Source organism: Labrus bergylta, chromosome 6 (assembly GCF_963930695.1).
Source record: "Labrus bergylta chromosome 6, fLabBer1.1, whole genome shotgun sequence".
Lineage (NCBI taxonomy): Eukaryota > Metazoa > Chordata > Actinopteri > Labriformes > Labridae > Labrus > Labrus bergylta.
The window spans coordinates 22,186,431-22,206,630 of NC_089200.1; the positions used below are offsets into that span (position 1 = coordinate 22,186,431).

A 20,200-nucleotide genomic window follows, 5' to 3' on the forward strand; every position below is an offset into this window, starting at 1 on the left:
ACTGACCTTGCTATTTTTAGATGACCTGAACCCTCCTAAAGCTGCTGTCTGAGGTGAGTCTGCTGTAAGCAAACAGAAGTTTATCCGATGTCAATCAATCAATCAATTAATAAACCAATCAACCAATCAAGTCTAAGGAAATCTATCTGTCTGTCTTTTTTTTTTTTTTTTACAAAGGTTTTTGCTTTATTTTGTGTCATTTGGTGATTGAACTAATTTGTATGAGCAATGGAGGAGTAATTGAATGAATGTTGTTTCTGGGCCAGTAGGCTAATTTAAAAAAAATACATAAAATGAGACACAGTCCTATTCTAATAAAAACCTGATAATGTAGCATAGAAATAATGTAATAATAATGTAAATTGTGGCACCGTGATAATGTAATACTACTATAATAATGTAGCACAGTTATATTGTAATAATAATAATAATAATAATAATAATAATGTATCACAGATTAAATGTCATAGTTATGTGAGGCTAGGCTGCTTGCAGAGTTAACCCAGGTAAATGATTGACAGGTCAGAATCTAACCTACTTAAACAAAGTGTGGGAGGATCTGTCCTGCTTTGCTCTGATACAGTCATGTGACCCAAATAGTCAAATAGTTTCCTGTGGCCAGATTTTGGATGGGGGGTGGGGTCTGATTTTACAAGTTATGATTTAAATATGTTTTACAATAACACTACATCACAGTGTCTGGTACAAAGAGTTTAATGCAGTTCTGTATCCATTGGAGTGTTCAATGGGTGTAATGATGTGATCGTTAACAGGAGGACAGAAGCAAATTTTAAAGGATGAAGTTAATCATTAACAGTCGCTCCACTTTATGTTGTACAGTGATGCTGTCAGTCTGCACTTCACTTCCTCCTGTCACACACAGTTCACCTGTTTTACATCTGCCATGCACCAACAAAGAGCCATGTACAGGTGAGTCTGCTTTATGTCTTGGGTTGTCTGTTTTGAGTAAGTGAGTCTGCTCTATGTCAAAGTGAGTCTACATTTGGTTCCAGGTGAGTTTCAGCTGAACTTTCACTATGACAACAGAACAGAAGTGCCTTTTATGTCACCTGTTGCGAGTTGTGTTTCTCCAGCAGTTATGCTGTGTTTATCAGAATCAGAATCAGCTTTATTGGCCATGTATGCTTACACACAAGGAATTTGTCTTCAGCAACTGTGCGCTCGATGTACAAAGTTAAACATTAAATATAAACATAATATAAGAAAAAACACTAATATATACAAGGCTAAATAAGATGGGTTCATAATTGTTGCCTTGGTGTCACATTGCAGACAGGACTGTACACTCCCTGATAGTCCTGCAGGTCATCTGTGGTCATCCAGACCTGTGACGTGCACACCTGAGCAGTCAGCATCATGTTTGAGCTGCCAGCAGGTAAGGCAATAAACATAACAATCAGTTTAGGACACACCTGTGGGATGATGATGATTACTTTAATGTGGGTCAGTCTGGTTATGAAAATAATCCGTTCACCTGAAGAATGGCACACCTGGACCTGAAACACCTGCTGTGTTTTATTAATCAAATACTTCAATCCTGAACATTTCAGAAAACAATATTTTAAAGCTTCTGGAATTTTTCTCTGTTCTTGTTTTTCACCTCTCAGATGAGTAACTTTGTCTTTGTCGTCACCTTTTCAGGACTCCAATCAGTCATGTCCGGTCTGCCTGCAGACTGCCAGCTTCCCTGTCCAGACCAACTGTGGTCACCTGTTCTGTGGTACGAGAGTCGACACACATGACCACTGAGACAGTTTTTGAAAATTCATTACTTGTATTAATTTATTTATGATCTTGATCAATATTTGATAGAACTGATGACTGATGTGTTGTTGTTCAGCTCCCTGTCTGATGGCATACTGGAGACATGGCTCCTGGTTGGACGCCGTCAGCTGCCCTCTGTGCAGACAGAAGGTAGCCTACCACTGACATATTTCAAAATTATGATCTCACTGAGTGTGAAAACAGTTTTTCTGATTGTGTTCTGAATGTGTTTCTGATTGTGTTGGGATTTTGCAGGTCAGCGTGTTGTGTCATCTATTCAGCGAAAGATCAGACCGCCAGTCAAAGGAAGTCCTTCTGGAAATAACAGACTACAACAAACGTTATTCTGGAACTCAAAGGAGGGTCAGTAACAAGTAAAAATCTAAACTTTGGCTCTTTACAACAAGAACAAATATTTTTAAGAAGACAGTCTGTAACCTTCAGACAGGAATCCAAACTGATTCTTTATAACATGAAAACAAAGTATTTCTATGAGGAAGGTTGGTAACCTTCAGACAGAAGTCACTTCTTTCTGAATCAAAAGTGTAATTAGAAACTCTTCTCAGGGATTTTCTTTACACGTCAGCTGGTGCAGATTTCTCCAATAGCCTGACAGATTTAGATCACTGGAAAGGTGAATGTTTTCTCTGTGAAAGCATTTGTAATGTTACCTGAGGGATTTTCTGTTCTGAACATGAATGCATAAAGGGCTCAAGTTTAAACTCCTCCCACTTAATCACCTGATAGCACGACAAAGAGAGTGTTTTCACAAATCGCTCTCCTTCAGTCACTTTAATGAATAAACTTTAACCTGTTAAGTTACCTTTGTAGGGTGACTTCAGTGCTGCAGCCGAGCTTCAATAAAACAAAAGTAATATTTAAACTGAATAAATTGAATCCAGAGATAGTTCTGCTTTATTTCCTTGTTAATTGTTTAGCACCAATAAACCAGTGGCAGTAGCTCAGTCTGTAGGACTTGGGTTGGGCACTGGAGAGGTGCCAGATCACTTCCTGAGCACTGCTGAGGTGCCCTTGAGCAAGACCCTCTACCCACCACCTGCTCAGGAGCGCCTGCCGGGGGCGGCTCCGTCATTCTGACATCTCTCCATCAGCGCATGTCCATAGGAGCCTGTTTGTGCATGACTTGCAGAGTGTAAAAACTGAATTTCCCCTTGCGGGATCAATAAAGTAAATTTTAACTTTAAATCAAATTCCTTGTATGTGTAAACGTACTTGGCAATAAACTCCAATATGATTCTGATATAAATTTTTTATCAATATGAATGTTCAGTGTTGCGTCACGCTAGGTTTGGTTTGTTCTTCTCACCTGAACACTAACCCCTCCGCTACAGGTGACAGACTACCTGTGCGATGCCCCCCTACTCCTGCACGTACTGGTCCGGGGCCTGGGCACTATGGGAGGACTGGTGTGGCTGTTCTTGTTCAGAGTGGCTCTCTGCTGTGTGCGGACGCTGGTGTCTTTCGCCTCCTGTTCCCTGGAGCCCCCCTCCTCACCCACAGCCCCTCTGGAGACACTCTCCTCCCTCTGCGGACTGCTGGGGGTCCTGGACGACCTGGCGGTGGTCATCCTGCTCCTGCTCTGTGTTATCAACATCAATCAGCAGATAGAGCCAGACACAGGAGGAGAGAGGGGGTCAGAGTGACTGACCTCAGGACAATAATGAACCAGAGACCTGACGTTGGAAACTGATGTCAAATATAATGCCAGTAGTTTAATGGGTTTATCAATATTAATAGTTAATATCCTGTTTTGACATTAGTACAATTTAATGTTTAGGTTAACATTGATTCATTTTGATGAATTTTCTAGTGTGCACTGTGATGTTATTTCATCCTTTGTATCCTATAATTTATTTTTTATTTGTTAAACATATTTATTTACTTTTGTGTTTATATATCACCAGTTTATCACAAAGTATGTTTTCTGTGATTGATTTATACAACAATATTACTACACACAGTACAATGATAATACTAAACACAGCACTAGTATTATTCTATACACAGTACTAAAATAATACTACATACATACACACAGTACTAATAAGTAAAAGAACATAGTGACAGTTTAGTTGTATGACATCAGTAGACAAGGGTTATAAACTTCAGTAACAAACACACAAACTCTCATGGTGAGTTTCTGCACCAGGCAGCTGCGTTCTCAAACATGCGTAACCATGGTGAAGGTGTGAGGGACGCTCTGAGGCCCCTGGGAGCCCAAGGCCACTGCCAGCTCAGGGTGCAGCGCTCTGGGTGCGGCATCATGGCCAGGTGTCTGCCGTCCTGGGAGCAGAGCCCAGCCACACCCCCAGGGGAGCCGTTAGGGTTCAGAGGATATTCCTCAGTGGGCAGACCCTGGTCATCAAGGTAACGAAGGGGGGCCAGCCCACCTGACGTAATCCGGTCCTGAGCCTGGGAGTCCCGGAACTGCATCAGACCTGTGAGAACACGTAAAGGGTAGATTAATTAGATTATTTCTTTGATTTACCCTTTTACCTGGAGAGTTAACACCAGTCAGGTGTGATTCAGTGCCCTGTCACCTGTCCGTGCTCAGGTGTGACTCCAGTCACCTGTTGTTGTTCAGGTGCGATTCTGATAGACTCACCTTCTCCGTGTGCGACCCAGACTCCCAGAGCAGCGCCCTGCATGCCTCTGAGCCAGACTGACGGGGACTCCTGGATCCCGACACTCACGAAGCGGGACTCAAACCTTCCAGACTGATTGTGGGTCAGAACGACGTCACCGCCTGAGGACCAATCAAAAAACAGTCAAAAACTGCTGCCCTACTTGCCTTTATCATGTCAGTTCTGGTGCTCTTAGTCTCACCTGCTCCCTCATCTTTCTCACCCACCCAGCCCAAAAGGGCGAGCAGCTGGCAGCCATTGCACACGCCCAGACTCAGTGTGTCGTCACGACGACGGAAACCTTCAAACTCCGCCTTCGCTTTGGAGTTAAAAGCAACAGCTGCTGCCCAACCTTATGAAGAAAAAGAGTGAGAGATAGTTACAGACATTAATCAGAATATCAGTCTGTGTGTGTGTGTGTGTGTGTGTGTGTGTGTGTGTGTGTGTGTGTCTACCTTTAGCGGACCCCAGCACGTCTGCGTAGCTGAATCCTCCAACAAACACGATTGCTTTGAAAGGGTCCAAAGTCACAGAACCAGAACACACATCCTGCATGGTAACATCCCAAACCTACAGACAAACACACAGACACACTTTAAGGCTATACCCCTGATGGACTCTCTGGCGAAGAAACAGATCTAAAATAAAAATCACTGTACACATTATTCAAGAACTTTAATGTTTTCATGCAAACTCACACAGCTCAGTATATCTGAGCCAAACTTGACAATAATAATAATAATAATAATAATAACAAAAACAACAATATTAGAAAGAATAAGTACCACAAGAGGGAACAAAATACACAATAAAAATAAACCATTTGCAGTTTCTTATTTGCATACTTTAGCTGTTTTCACATATGCACTCTAGCTGATTACAGGAGGACCGCTCCTGAAATGTTCCTGACCCGTCGGTTCACATATGCACCTCACAGCGGGAAACTATCCCTGTCAGACGGGAGAGGGGAGTCTCCTGAGGCAAGTGGTGACGTAAAAAAAAAAAAAGGAAGTATATGAAAAGCAACAATGCTACAATTGAAATATTTGCTTTTGTTTTAATGTGTTTTTCAACAGAATCACACTATCAACACAAGAACGGAGAAGAATATGAGGAACAGTAAACATAATGCAGCTGTTTAACTACATGAACGGAGATCGTAGTGGTCTCGTGCATACAGGCTTACTCCGTGCACTGGTCATAGGGCATAAACTACATTACCCCTGATACTTGCTTGAGGTGAATTATCCTGATAATATCCTGCTGCGTTCTCACATCAGCTCAGTCGGACTTCAAATCGGAAAAAATACCGGGGTGCTGGCAGGAGAAACTCTGGGCAAATTTTGGCTGTTCGCATTCACACATACAGCTCCTCCTGAAAATGAGTTTAATGCCAGACTGAAAGCCATATTTGTTCATTTTTCCTGCATTTTATTTGTCATTTATTTTGTGTGCTCCCCTGCAGGTCTATAAGTTGACGCTCATGGTGCAATTGGAAAAGGACGAGTCAAAGGTCAATGACAGCAGGCTCAAGCTATTTCATGTCAATTTGAATTTTTTGGTCTTTTCAGTAGGAGATAAAAAGAACTTCGGTCATCGCTCACTGAATTTATTTTTGAACAAATACTTTAAGTGTGAGGAGGCTGAACCTGTTTGAATGACATGAAACTTCAGGTCAACCTCAAGTTATGACACAAAACTGAGAGTTTTTGTCAATAAAAAAAACAAAAACATGACAAAATCAAAATAATAATAATTATACAAGAACCTGAAAGCCGGCCATGTGCAGAGACACAGACATCTCTCTGTCTCCATTGCTTCCTTCCTCTCTGATCACGGCGACACGAGGAAGAACACCTGCAACGTACACACAAATTATTAAAAAAGAAAAACTCTTATTTATTCTGAATTGTATTTTTCATAGCTGGAATCTTCAGTCAGATCAAAATAACAAATAATTTTTTAGCTTGTTAACATGGGTCAGAGATAACACTTCATAAGTAAACAATCTGCCTAAGAAAATAAATCTGTGTCGCTCTCACTCGGCTCCCTGATGATGGGTGTTTCTGAGGGGTCATAGGTCAGTTTGAAGAAGGGTTCTGTCCTCTTGGCTAGCCCTGCCTCTTCTTGTCTTACACACGTCTCATTGGCCTGAAGGCACTCCAGCTGGAAACTGGTCTCCTCCCACAATCCTCGGAGCTCAGGTAGAGATGCTTTAAGCAACTCTTGTCCGTCCACACGGACTCTGACCTAAAACAGCAGAGGAACACATCACAGTCAACATCCCCACCACACCTGAGAACACCCAAGATTCACCTTCAGGTGCACGTCTCACCTCAGCTTGCGGCCCAAAGCCAACGGTTCTGCCGACACGATGACATTGAAGACCACCATCAGTGAATCTTTGACACACGGTCTGAACGTGATGATGAGAAACCTCGAGTACCAATCCAAGCTCCTCGCTGAACAGCAGCTCCATCACTGCACACACACACAAACACATGTAAACAAATAGATACACACACACACACACACACACACACACACACACACACACACACACACAGTGGGATTCCTGCAGGTGTATTTTAAAGAAACCTTCGGCTCCATCTGACATCAGCTCCACGTCAATCCCTCGGTTTCCTGCAAACGCCATCTCCAGCATACAGGAAATGAGCCCTCCATCGCTGATGTCATGTCCTGCGCTCAGAAGACGTTCTGAAACACGAGGAAACTTTTGATGTCACCCCAATATATACACAATCGATAATGTCCATGAAACAGAATATGAAAACAGCAAAGTAATCATCCAACCTGCAGAGAGTCTGAAGCTGAAAAGAGGCATAACTATAGCAAGTTATAAACAACTGCCCACATGTGGATGGAGAGTGAAAGAGATAAAGAGAGAGAGAGCGAGAGAGATGCTGTGCCGCTGGCTGATCACTCTGAGCTGCATGAACAGATTTTCACATTTTGGATCTCATAGTGATCATATACAGTTCAACAAACAGTGGGCAGTTTGTACACAGCTGAAGGTAGAGACTGACCTTGAATCAGCGACTGCATGGTGGTGAAACAGGAGGTCAACAGTTCCGGCTGATCCAGATCAGGACAGACGTCCCCAAGCTGACCAAAGACCTGAGCCAGAGCAGAACCTCCCAACCGCATTAGACCTGGACTTAGTGGGACCCACAGCAACACGCCTAGGACACAGAGGCACGAGAGACGAGACATGTGACATGATTTATGTGGGAATGTTTTTCTGTCTTCTGTCTTTCTAATAACAGTGTGCACATTTGTGATCTTGTGTGTGTGTGTGTGTGTGTGTGTGTATATGCATGTAACACCTTGTCCATCCGGGTTCTCGAGGTCAGGTGTGACCGTGGCTGTGATGTCAGGACAAACAGCATAAGCTGATATAACAAGAGCACCTGAAGAAGAGAGAGAGAGAGTGAGAGAGCGAGATAGGTTAACAGACAGACAGACAGACAGACAGACAGTTTGTATACCTGGAGCTTTGACTGTCTCACTGCCGACCCGGGCTGCCATACTCAGAGAGTCTTTCCCACCGTCGATGGCAATGCCCAGCTGACTCATGACCTCACACATGGCTTTACAGGCATCCCAAAGACATGCCCCTTCACCTGGCAGCTTAGCCGCCCACATCCAGTTACCGCTGCACTTCACATCCTAAAACACACAAACACATGACCTTTACAGCTGGATTTAGATTTTTCCTGAATCCTGAAAAAAGGATCCTGAGAGTTCTGTACGTGAGAGGTAAACCACAAAGAAAGCTCACCAGACTTCGTGTTTCTCTGAGGAAACAGAGACATAACGTCTCTTTACTCATCAGGTTAAAAACATCACTGCTGCTGCACTGATTGACAGGGATGCTGCAGAAAAATACTGAATTTCTGTTTATTCTGAGATTAATTAATATATTGACTCTGCCATCCGTCCAACAGTCAGTGCTTTTGGTTATTTTCTAATGTTATACACAGAACAACTGTAACAGTGATACTGATGATGTCAGCAGAATTATCAGGAGCTATAATAAGGTTTGACAATCTTCACTTCAGTTTTTTAAAAGTTTGATATGTCATAAATACCTAGAGACAGATAAGCTTTGTTTTGTTAAAACAAGCCGTGTCAAACTGACTTTTCGGGATATTAAAGGGATACTTCACCCATGGAAACATGACTCTGTATTGACATTGGGTCATATATGTAGTAGAAATATGAAATAAATGTTGAAGTTGGTGCCTTCTTGGCCGTGAAAAGGCAGAAAGTGTCTTTTTGGCTCATGTGGATGAAAGACACCAAATCCCAGAATGCACAGCACCGCAGGCCACTCCCACTAAGGTCCTCTAGTTCAGAATCAGAAATACTTCATTAATCCCAGAGGGGAATTAGATCGATACAGTTTCTCCAAAACATACAATATAGCAGTAGAAATATATTAATAAAAACATTTACAGACATATTTACTTCAACACATGAGGTCATTTCCTCAACTGATTCAGAGCTTTCTTCCAGAATTGATCTTCGAAATTCCTGTCAGAAAACAGACTCTATTTCTGTGTCCATCGACAAACAGTGAGAGTACCAACACTACCAGTCCACCCCGGGTTGAGCCGACCCCAGTTCCTCGTCCTCACCGCCGCCGAGAGGCAGGCATCATGTCTCTGCTGCTGAGCTGGCAGCAGCCGGCGGTCTTGTGTCGTGGCGGCTTCGCCATTATCAGCTTTCCATAGAGCCTGTTAGCATAGCTTCCAAGCAATATGGCGGACTTTTAGTTTCGATTCTGGGAGTGAGTTCCCACCCACTGATCTGTGATTGGTCTGCAGCTTCAGTGGTCGAAAATATGAGGAACTAGCGTTGTAGTTTCACCCTGCTAACCGCAACAGCTTCCAGTGACGCAAAAATCATAATTTTGCGTCACTGGAAGCTGCTTTTCAGACTCAGAAATACAAAGATTTCCCATCTCAGGGGAAAATGAGGGCGGGATGCACGACCATTCAAAAATACTACCAGGTTTCTAATGATACAAAGCTTACTGCAAATGGGTGAAGCATCCCTTTAAGACCAAACATACAGATGCTGTGTCTTTTGTCTTACTGTGGGAATGATATAAAAATAAAGCCTGTCAGTTAAACCAGAAACAAACAAACAGGTAAGAGCCAGAGGAGAGAGAAGGGAGGGTTTGATTATATCCATAACTAACTGAATGTGATGCGACAAAATGTATTACTGCATGGCTTCATTCTGTGTCATTGCAAATTAAACCTTACAATTCCAGATGTTCCATGAACATATTTTCTAAGCTGAAGATCTTTAATGTCCAGGGAGAACATTCCCAGGTAATAATTAATAAAAAATACAACAACTTTAGAGCCAAAACTCAGCATTCAATATAATATATGAAAATTAAATCATTAAATTGATTGGTTGTTTGATTATGTTGCTGATCGGTTGATTGATCTAGTTGCCAATTGGCTGATTTCCCATGTTGCTTATTCGCTGACTGATGTAGTTGCTGATTGGCTGACTGATTGCATTGCTTATTGGTTGATTGAATAAAGTAATTGGTTGATGATCATGTTGAGCCATATCTGGCCAGCCATGTTTCAGGTGTCTGGACTGAAAGTTGCAGATTCTTACCTTCAGAGCTGTGATTCTGGCAAAGACCAGATTGGTAAGAGCCTCTCCCACAGACATGCGAGCCCCTGCAGCGGGACACAGCAGCCCTTTGATTGGTTGCTCCCCAATGGAAGTCGCTGCACCCTTAAGGCTGAAAGGTGACAGAGCAACCACAGCAACATCTGCCAACGGGGTGTGAAGAGGACCCACACATTGTTGCTGGGCAACCAGCCCTGTCACAGACCGGTCCACCTGGAAGGAGGACAGGGATAGTCACAGAGGGTCTACACAAAGGGACTACAGGGCCTTCAGGGTTACAGGTTATAAACACACCTTGTTGGTCAGATAACGTTTGGATGCCACAGCGGGCAGGCGGAGGACTCGCTCCAAAGCGTCTCTGACAGTCAGACCAGAAGGAAGTACAAGTGGCTTGAGGACGGGGGTCGAACGCTGCAACTCAAACCGTTTCTGAGGCATCTTCCCCAAAACCCAGTCCAGCTGCAGGTCTACAGGACAGCGCCCCCTGTCTGCTGCATCATCACTGCACCTCTCATCATCCACCAGAACGATCTGAGGGAGAAAAATACACACAGAGTCTGAACGTGTTTTTTTACGATCATGTTTTGATAATCACAGAATCACTGCTTTAATTGATAATTATTAGGACACGAATGATATATATCGTTTCAGCCTTTAAATCGGCCGATATGAGCATAAAACGTGGCATTGGCTAAATTTCCGCAATAAGTGCTGATGATGTCTATTATGTTCGCCAGTCATACACCATTTCAATTTAGTAAATATGTCTTACACTGGTAGCACTAATCCTGCCTATGGCCAGCAGAGTGCCCTATTTACATATCGGTCAGCTACTCTGTGACACATGCCATGTGAGACAGTGATAGACCACAGCTGACCTGAAGTAATTGAACATACAACATGAATATTTCCTACCTAAACCATCTCTTTTTCTAACAGAACAACAATAAAATGAATTCCAGTTACATTGTGAATTGATTGATTGCATTCTGAAACATGAAAAGACACTTTGAGTCTTTGTCTTTGAAGATCTTGAGCTCAGTGAATCACAGACGGATCAGGATCTACCTTTCCGTCTCCGCTGATGTTTCCTACAAAGTCGACAGGACACTTCTCTCTCTGACAGACACGCTCCAGAAAGCATCGATCCGATGGGCGAAGCAAAAGAGCGTTGCTCTCCTGATACTCTGCCCCCCACAGCTCCAGCACGCTCAGGGTGGGGTCTCCTTTCTGCAAACAGAGAAGTAAACAGAGAAATAAAAGAGATGACGAAAACAGAGAGGGAATAAAAAGTAACCGGAGAAAGAAATATGAACAGAGCTCAATTTATGCTAAGCTATAAAAGGAAAAAGATAATATATATATTAAATTTATCAATGTTTTTTGTCCTTGGAAAAAATGTTTTGGTTTTATAAAAAGTAAATATGTTTTTTTAAATGTAAATTTGTTTAAAATTTTGTAATAGTGTTTCACACTTTGTCATTTTGTTTTGCACTTCCCAGTCACTGTAAGGCAGTGTTCACTTTTGCATTAAAGCTTATTTGAATTTGATAAATATAAACAGAGAGAGAAATAAATATATACAGAGTGATGAAGGCAAAGAGAGAGAAACAGCAGAATGTATGTATATTTTCAAACCTTGAATCTGCTGCAGTAAATCACAGCTCCTGCAGGCTCACTGAGCTCCTTTAGCACGTTACCTGATCAGAATGAAATAGAAATATATCAATATTTAATTTTAATAAGTTAATATTAAATCTGAACTGATCATCTGAGCTGTACATGAACCCTGAGGAGAGCTGTGCTACCGTTTCCTCCCGCCCCCTGGTCATGGATGCTGCAGATCGGGTTCCCGCCTCTCCTTTCGAGACATGCCCTGAGAGCGCGATTCATCTTCTGCTCCATCTCTGCGTCTCCTCTCTGCACCGCCCCCAGGTCTCTGTCACTTGAGTTATCTCCCTGTACCTGCAGAACAGAAAGGAGTTAGAAGCAGTGTCTTTTGAACCACATCCGGTCCAAGAGAGATTTACTACACACCTGCACAGAGGACGCTGCCCCTCCCCCAACGCCAATCCGGTACACTGGCCCTCCGATCTTCACCACCTCCATTCCTGATGGAGGAGAGGAGCAGAGAGTCATATATCCGTATGGAGATAAAGCGCTTCTTTTGGATAAACACAAGTCACCATTTTTTTTAAACTTCACCAATCTCTGCAGCCTCCTTCTTTACATCAGTGTCTTCAATGGAACCGAGACCGCCACTGAACATGATTGGTTTGATCCATTCTCGCCGCTCCCCGTTAGGCAGCCGCAAACCAAAAGAACGAGCAAAACCTAAAAGAAGGGATAAATACTAGATCGATGAATGAGCAGATAAAAACTAATGATTCCTGATTGTTTATTTTAGTTGTAAAGAGAGATGAAGCAGGACTTAGGAATAGGAAGTCACAGAGTTGATGTAGAATAAGGTACTGATAAGCACTCAACAATGAATAATAAGGTTTGAATCTAAAAGTGCTTTAAATAAACATTTTCTGAAATATAAACCTGTATTTTATAAAGTTTGTCCTTCATATACTGTAAACATGCCTAAATAAAGATTCCTGGGGGGGGAAAAAAGTTTTTCTTTAATATAACCCTTAAAAAAAAAGTTTTTCTGAAACGTAAACCAGTTTTTATTGAAATTTGTCATCTGAACATGTTCTACATAATAGTGCGTCTGTATTAACAACCTGTGAAAAGAAATGTCCGTAGTTTAAACCTGTTGACAATAGAAATGTCCAACAGGGTACCCTGTGCACAGCCTTGACGTTCTTAGAGGCGCACGGTTGAAGGAACATACCATGAAAAATAAATCAACAAAGCGACATGCTGGCCCTCATGTAAATCTGATTCATTTGTTTTATAGAAAGTTTAATGTCATTTTAACTGTTGGGTTCCTACCTGACAGAACAGGTTCTCCAAACTTGTTGCCGTAATCCGAGGCTCCATTACTAGCATCAATGGCTACCTGCAGGGGCGGAGCAAAGCTGGGGGGGTAGTCCCATCCATCCCCCTCTGACTCCCAGGGGAGGACATAACCTGCAGAGAGCACATGGAGGAGACCGCACACACGACTTAAAGATAACTGTTAACTATCACACACAACTGCTTACAGTATCAGAGAACTCATGAAGAATCACAACAATCAATGACGACTCACACCTCAGGTGAAGCATCTCATTGGCTCACCTGGGATGTGCAAGTTTCCAAAGCAGTATCCTGCTGTTCCAGCGATGACGTGTCCCCCCCTCCCTGCACTCTGCACGTCTCGGATACGACCTCCTGTCCCTGTGGTCGCTCCACTGAACGGGGCCACACCTGCAGGTCAGGGACAGGTGAGGGCTGTTTACAAAACAACACAATCTCTGTCGGTGTTTGTTTGTGTGTGTGAGCACTGACCTGTCGGGAAGTTGTGCGTCTCTGCAGTGAAGATGACGTGTCTCTGTGAGGTCCGAGTCTCATACGGACTCGCTCGAGAAGGATCCTCAGGATAAACAAACTCTAGCTCCACTCCGCGGATACCGCTGAACACATCAAAATTACACACACAATACATCACACACACACACATGATACATAACACACGCATACATAATAAATTACACTAGGGGGAATTTGACGATTTGTTCATCAGATCCAGTTGTCTGCCAGTCTCACAGTCTACAAGAATAATTAAATTCATGCTATATGGGTGATGTTTAATGTCTATCTTGGTATAAATATCACCTTACTAATATTTATAATGCAGTTCTGAAAACCTTTAAAATTTTAAATCAATCTCCTTAGCGTGTGGAAGAAGAAATCCCCCAAAACAATGATAGAAGCAGCATCTCCATGTTTTGAGAATTTAATTGGCCAGTAGAAATGTCAGTCATCGGCACAGACGAATGCAATTGGCCGTCAGAACAGGGGCAGGCGCCTCCTTTCAACCCAAGCTGTGATAGGCTGTAAATGGTGTAGTTGGCCCTGATTGACAGAATGAGGTGTCATCAAACAGTCAGCAAAACAACGGAGGTAAATTTGAGGCAATCCTGGATCTTTATGGATGTATTGTGTTTGGATTAAATCTGTCTCTGGAATTGGACCGTGGGGACTCCCTTTTGATTGAATATTATGATGGGGAACGGTCAGTAAATTGTCAAATGGTAAATCAATAGACAGAAAAAACTAAGTTTGTTTGTTGGTGGTCTGACAGATGCGTAGTTTGTGGCGGCTGTGTTGGTTGAATCCACACAAACACGAGCTGTCAGTTTGTGTAATATTGTTATAAAGGTCAACTTGATGCTGACTTGAGTGAGGAAAAGAATGGATCAAGTCTCATCATAGAATACATTTTTATTCCAAGTCTTGAACACAAATAGTTCAATGATGTGGTTTATTTCGTGTCAACGATCAGTTGACGAATCAGGTTTGACTATGTAAGTCTTTAGTTGGGTATGAGCCAACATTACAGACATATTGTATATTACACAAACACACATGGGTGTACCTGCTGTTGTCGCTGAACTTGATGACGTTGTTATCGTTGCTGTGTCGTTGTGTCTCCATGATGAGGCTGAACAGCGTATCCTGCTGCTCCTTGCCATCGACCTCCATCACACCTCTGAAGAACCAGTGACGACTGTGCTCACTGTGACACACACATGAGCAACTTGACATCCCACACCTGAGCCATATGACCACACGCACGCACACACACACACACACACACACACACACACACACACACACACACACACACACACACACACACACACACACACACACACACACACACACACACACACACACACACACACACACACACACACACACACACACACACACACACACACACACACACACACACACACACACACACACACACACACACACACACACACACACACACACACACACACACACACACACACACACACACACACACACACACACACACACACACACACACACACACGAGAAAGATGATGTCACAGACCTGTTGGACTGGGCGAGGTCGAAGCACTCAACGCTTGTCGGGTTTCTCTGAATCTTCTGGAACATCGAGGTGTAGAAGTCCAGATCCCATTGGTCAAAGGCCAAACCTGAACACACAACAATACACTTTATACACAACAACAAACTCAATGCACAACCACTTACTATAAAACAGCACACAACAATACACTTTGTACTAAGGATGTAAGTGAGTATTCGAGTAAATGTGTGCTCGTTAAATAAATAATAATCAGTTACAAAACAATTGCAATCAATAATAGTTTTTTTTGGTCCACATTTTATCCCCATAAAAAAATTCACAGTAAGCTGTGATATTGTGTGTCGAAAGTCGGAACTTAAAATGAATCCTTTGAAGAGCTAGACAGCTAACGGATTAAGCTTAACTGTACCGCTCCACTGGTTCCGATGACAGATAGCGTCTCAACGCTTTCTATTCATCCTATGCAGAGTCTGAGAGGCAGTCATGCAGTGCATTTTCTTGCCGGACAAGAATAGACCAGAGCTCGAGTCCAGGGACCGGCCGGATTAGCCCGCGTTTATCCAATCAGGTGCATTAATTGAGGCTACGTCGCCTGTTGCATGTTCCTACAGCGGAAAACGCCACTTTTCAGTGGGTATACACCCATCAAGCGTTTTTTTTTATTTTTTTAACAACTATCAAAGTTTGGTCGACTTTAGTGGCAAAGCTTCTTGTATCATGCTGATTACCATGAGGAGTGTCAGAGCGACCCTCTTAAACACACTCACACACGTGCATGTAGGAGATAATCAGAAGCATCACTCCTCTCCTGTGATTTCAATCAAGTTATAACATCATGCGCCATGTGACATCATGTGACATCATGTGACATCATTACCTTGGCAGCAGTGAGCTCAAAGGCAGCTGAAGGAAGAAGAGAAGGTGAAGACGAAAAGAGGGGGAGAAGAGAAGGGAAAAAGAGGAAAAGAAGGGAGGAAGAAGAGGAGACTAAAAGGAGAGTAAGAAGATAAAGATGAAGAGGAGGGGAAAAGGAGGAGATGAGGAGGATAAGAAAAGGTTAACATGGAGAACAATTAGAATAGTTAAAGATGAAGAGTAGCTAAACAAAAACTGAACTCTCACCAAGCTGGTCGTTTGCCTCCTCCAGCGCCGCTCGGCCCCGCCCAACGATGTTCACCTCAAACACCTGCTGAGGTTTGGTTTCCACGGCAAAGGAGGTTATGGGATGTTTGTAGATACATTCAGTCATGTTGTCATAGAGACACTCAGTCAGCTTCTTCACGTCTTCATCGCTCAAACTTGACCCGTCCCTTGTCTGCACAAACACACACACCAATCAGAACAGAGTTTTTATTTGAATATGAGTGTGTGTGTGTGTGTGTGTGTGTGTGTGTGTGTGTGTGTGTGTGTGTGTGTGTGTGTGTGTGTGTGTGTGTGTGTGTGTGTGTGTGTGTGTGTGTGTGTGTGTGTGTTTACCTTGATGAGAAACCTGCGGGACAGCTCAACTCTTGTGATGTAATCGAGGCCAACGCTGTGGCAGATGGAGACGGTGTTTGTGGACCAGGCAGTCGAGAAGTTCAACCTGGACACCAGAGAAAGAAAAATAACAGTTCCTGTTGGTCTTCTTGTTTTTAATCTGTCACTCAAACATCAGTGATCAAGAATTATTCCAAACTGCTTCTTTAAACTCCGATCAGACTTTTTTTTTTATAATACTATAGACATCAATTATTCTGATCAGCTCAAATTCCTTTAACTGATGCAGGTGATCAATCACAGTACCTGGGCCCAATCTCCACCAGAGTCCCCCCCTCCCGCTCCGTCAAGTTTGGCTCCTCGGACAGCGGCTCGGCCTGCAGGGGGCGCCGCAACAACCAAAGCATTACCAGCTTCTGTTCAGGACTCAGAACCTCACAGCCTGATGATCAATACCATCAATAGGAGATAAAAAACAGATAAGTACCATCAATAAAATTTCAATACAGTCAATAACAGATTCATACCATCAAAAACAGACAACATTGGTACATATGCTCATTGTAGTTGATGACATCACTCACTTACCTGTCAGCTCTACATTGTAGCACAGCTCAGAGAGGATTGACAGCTGGGGGTGGAGCTTATTCACCCTCTGTAAGCTCCGCCCCTTCACAGCTTCAGGACTGTAGAACCTGACGACAGCCATGACTAACAGACAGATGGATCAATAGGATTATTCACAGAACCTCACCAGGATCAGCTGCAGAGAATCAATTATAATCAATGAGATAATCTACCAATGACATCATCTATCAATGACATTGATCGGTATTGATCCTCTAAATCAGAGGATTTAAAGAGCCCATATTCTGCCCTTTTTGGGGTTCGTATATTTAATCTATGTATCTACTTTTGTACGTTCACAATAGCTAAAGTCTGAAAAAAGTGTCTGTTTTCATGTACTGCTCCTCCTTGCTCCCTCTACGCTCTGAGTCTGTCAGCTACACTCTGTTGAGCCCACACTGTTAGACCCCACGTGGGCCAAGTCTGCTCTGATTGGTCTGCTGATCCGCTCTGTCGTTATTGGTCAGTTGCTCAGCACTCGTCTCGGAAATTTCAACATGAGCTGCTGGACTTGCCACAACAAGCCAATGGGCTTAGATCAGTGATCTCACACTGACAATGACGTCGGACTGACACATTTTTATCGAGGGGGGCTAGAACCGAGCGTTACATGCAGCTAATGCTACAGCTAACAGGAGGACGTAGGAGAAGCCGCGTTTCTGCGGACTTTGAATTTTTGCACATAGATGAGCCTAAACATGTACAGGACACATGGAAAACACACTAAAGAGCATATAAAACCAGAAAAAGCATAATATGGGACCTTTAACAAATATTTTTTACTGATCAGCTGAGACACAAACCTTTAAACTGATTGATAACACTGATCAATAATCAGATAAGTACATAAGAGATTATCATAGAGCTGGGCGATACGACCTGAAATCAATATCTCGATTAATGATCATTTTACCTCGATTACGATTAAGGAACGATTATTTGTTTTTGCCCTCATAGTTCACTGACATGGTCTCTACTGTAAATATACTCAACTATTAAATCATATCTGATTTACTATTTTGTTATGTATTGAATATTTCAAACAGAAATCAAAGCATAGCAGAAATGAACGTCTACAAAACAGTTTGTCTGCAGTGTTTACATTTGACTTCTTTATGTTCGGCGTCGTCTTCCCTAAAGACAAAATGTGTCCAAACGAAGGACATTGCTTCGGATTGGACGTGTCGTCCAGGACTCTGCCCTGAAAATAATTTAAATAATTGACATGGGCAAGATTACGTCGGTCAGAGTTTCTGAATGTTGGTTTCAATTAACTTTTGATTAATTGCCCGGCCCTAAAGCATCATATTTAATTTCTGTTAAATCTTTTATTTTGATTGGTCAATTGCAGCATACTCTGCCTGACAGATCAATCAAGATGATCAAACCCATCAATTAATCTTCAATTAAAACATTTGCATGTGCAAACAAACATGAGCTGAAAAAGTCAGAAAAAGGAGCAATATGTAACAAAAATTGGTAATGCAGCCCAAATTAAAAATATGTATTCCTTAGATGTTCCTTAGTGTTTAAAGTTATAATGTAATTGTATGATTTAAGATGAAAAATAAACTTTCAATAAATCAGATTACACAGAAAACTTTTCAGCTTGATTAAAATGACACACACAGTCTGCTGATAGTCGGTTCATTGATTGTGTGCATGCTGCAGGTCACACTCTGCAGGTCAGGAGCTTTCTGTTAGACTTAAACAACACACACACACACACACACACACACACACACACACACACACACACACACACACACACACACACACACACACACACACACACACACACACACACACACACACACACACACACACACACACACACACACACACACACACACACACACACTCTATTCCGCGGTGTTTCTCCCAGCTGACTTCATTAACATGTAAATGCTAAGTGGCTACCAGGTTTTAGAGTTAGCAGGGAGCTAGTTAGCATCATTAGCTTCACTTACGGTTCAGTGTGCAGCTTCAGAGGTTGATCAGAGAGGTTTAGTCCCGCAACACACAACTCAGCTCCTTCTTCTCCTACTGTAGGTCTGAACTGAGAGGAGGTCAGTGTGAACCGAGGGGAAGCTTGCACGGACCTACGCATCCACGTGGGACTACCTTCGCTGTGTGCGCATGCGCGACTGATCTTAAATTGTCATACGGTTGCGAAAGATTGAACCGATATGGAGGCGCAATGCTATCGCCAAAGAAAAAATAATTAGACTCATTATCTGGAAATTATGAGATCATTACGATAATTATTTTTTATTTGAATGCAATGCGCTTCAGTAAACCGAAGATACAACGCAGTATATAAATAAACTGGATACAATATGTCTTATAAGCACTCAATTAAAAGGTACATGAAGAGTAAATATATAGTTATAAATACACACATATAGGTGGCTATTGATTTTCTTTTGATTTCCTAATTTTGACACTACAGGTTTCACTGTCACAGATAGTTCTTAAGGACAGATTACACAGACAATCAAGATCATGAGACTCACTATCAGGGCAGGGAAACAGAATCTGAAAGACAGAAGACAAAAGGAAGTACAAAATAAAACAGGAAATGGCAATAATACCATAAGACTCGACTCCAATTACTACAACGATCTATATTAGCCTTTCATCTATTATCATTAATGTAAATATTAAAGTGATTCTTAGAGCTGCTGAACTTGAACCTCTATAATTAAAAGAAGTAGTCCCCCCTGGTTCATCATCATGTTAATAACCGATCAGTACATTATCATACTTGGTTGTTAATGCTAATACTACACATATATTAACATTATTACAAACATTGCAGCTATAAATCGTATTCATTGTTGTTGCTCTGTTTGTCCCTGTCCTTCTTCCTGCATCTCCCTCTACCCCACTTTCCAGGCCCAATACAGTTTCAGCATATGGCTGTACATGAGTCTTGTTGTGCTTAAGATTTTTGCCTCTTACA

General features: G+C 42.4%; 2 protein-coding genes across 4 annotated transcripts; one reads left to right on the forward strand and one right to left on the reverse strand.

Moving 5' to 3' along the window:
* The first annotated feature begins 34 nt into the window (after window positions 1-34).
* si:dkey-183n20.15 (RING-HC_RNF170 domain-containing protein) lies at window positions 35-5,262 on the forward strand. Of its 2 annotated transcripts, XM_029276982.2 has the most exons (7): window positions 35-53; window positions 841-930; window positions 1,294-1,396; window positions 1,663-1,741; window positions 1,862-1,935; window positions 2,041-2,148; window positions 3,138-5,262. In XM_029276982.2, the coding sequence occupies exons 2-7, from the start codon at window positions 905-907 to the stop codon at window positions 3,447-3,449; spliced, it is 702 nt and encodes a 233-aa protein (XP_029132815.1). In that variant the 5' UTR covers window positions 35-53; window positions 841-904; the 3' UTR covers window positions 3,450-5,262. The 2 variants fall into 2 exon arrangements, with proteins under 2 accessions (XP_029132815.1, XP_020487526.1); XM_020631870.3 differs by lacking the exon at window positions 35-53 and having other exon boundaries at window positions 699-930.
* Window positions 3,499-19,363, reverse strand: pfas (phosphoribosylformylglycinamidine synthase). Of its 2 annotated transcripts, XM_020631866.3 has the most exons (28): window positions 19,206-19,363; window positions 17,197-17,319; window positions 16,915-17,050; window positions 16,609-16,714; window positions 16,255-16,447; window positions 15,133-15,238; window positions 14,644-14,784; window positions 13,554-13,678; window positions 13,344-13,472; window positions 13,056-13,193; window positions 12,318-12,446; window positions 12,150-12,223; window positions 11,921-12,077; window positions 11,751-11,812; window positions 11,181-11,342; window positions 10,407-10,643; window positions 10,095-10,325; window positions 7,940-8,120; window positions 7,778-7,861; window positions 7,478-7,633; window positions 7,029-7,148; window positions 6,766-6,911; window positions 6,473-6,680; window positions 6,199-6,287; window positions 4,886-5,000; window positions 4,633-4,782; window positions 4,412-4,552; window positions 3,499-4,244 (listed from the first exon to the last, which is right to left on the reverse strand). In XM_020631866.3, exons 2-28 carry the CDS (start codon window positions 17,315-17,317, stop codon window positions 3,934-3,936), a joined length of 3,948 nt encoding a protein of 1,315 aa, XP_020487522.2. In that variant the 5' UTR covers window positions 17,318-17,319; window positions 19,206-19,363; the 3' UTR covers window positions 3,499-3,933. The 2 variants fall into 2 exon arrangements, with proteins under 2 accessions (XP_020487522.2, XP_065812089.1); XM_065956017.1 differs by lacking the exons at window positions 16,609-16,714; window positions 16,915-17,050; window positions 17,197-17,319; window positions 19,206-19,363 and adding an exon at window positions 16,010-16,035 and having other exon boundaries at window positions 16,255-16,367.
* Window positions 19,364-20,200: the final 837 nt, after the last annotated feature.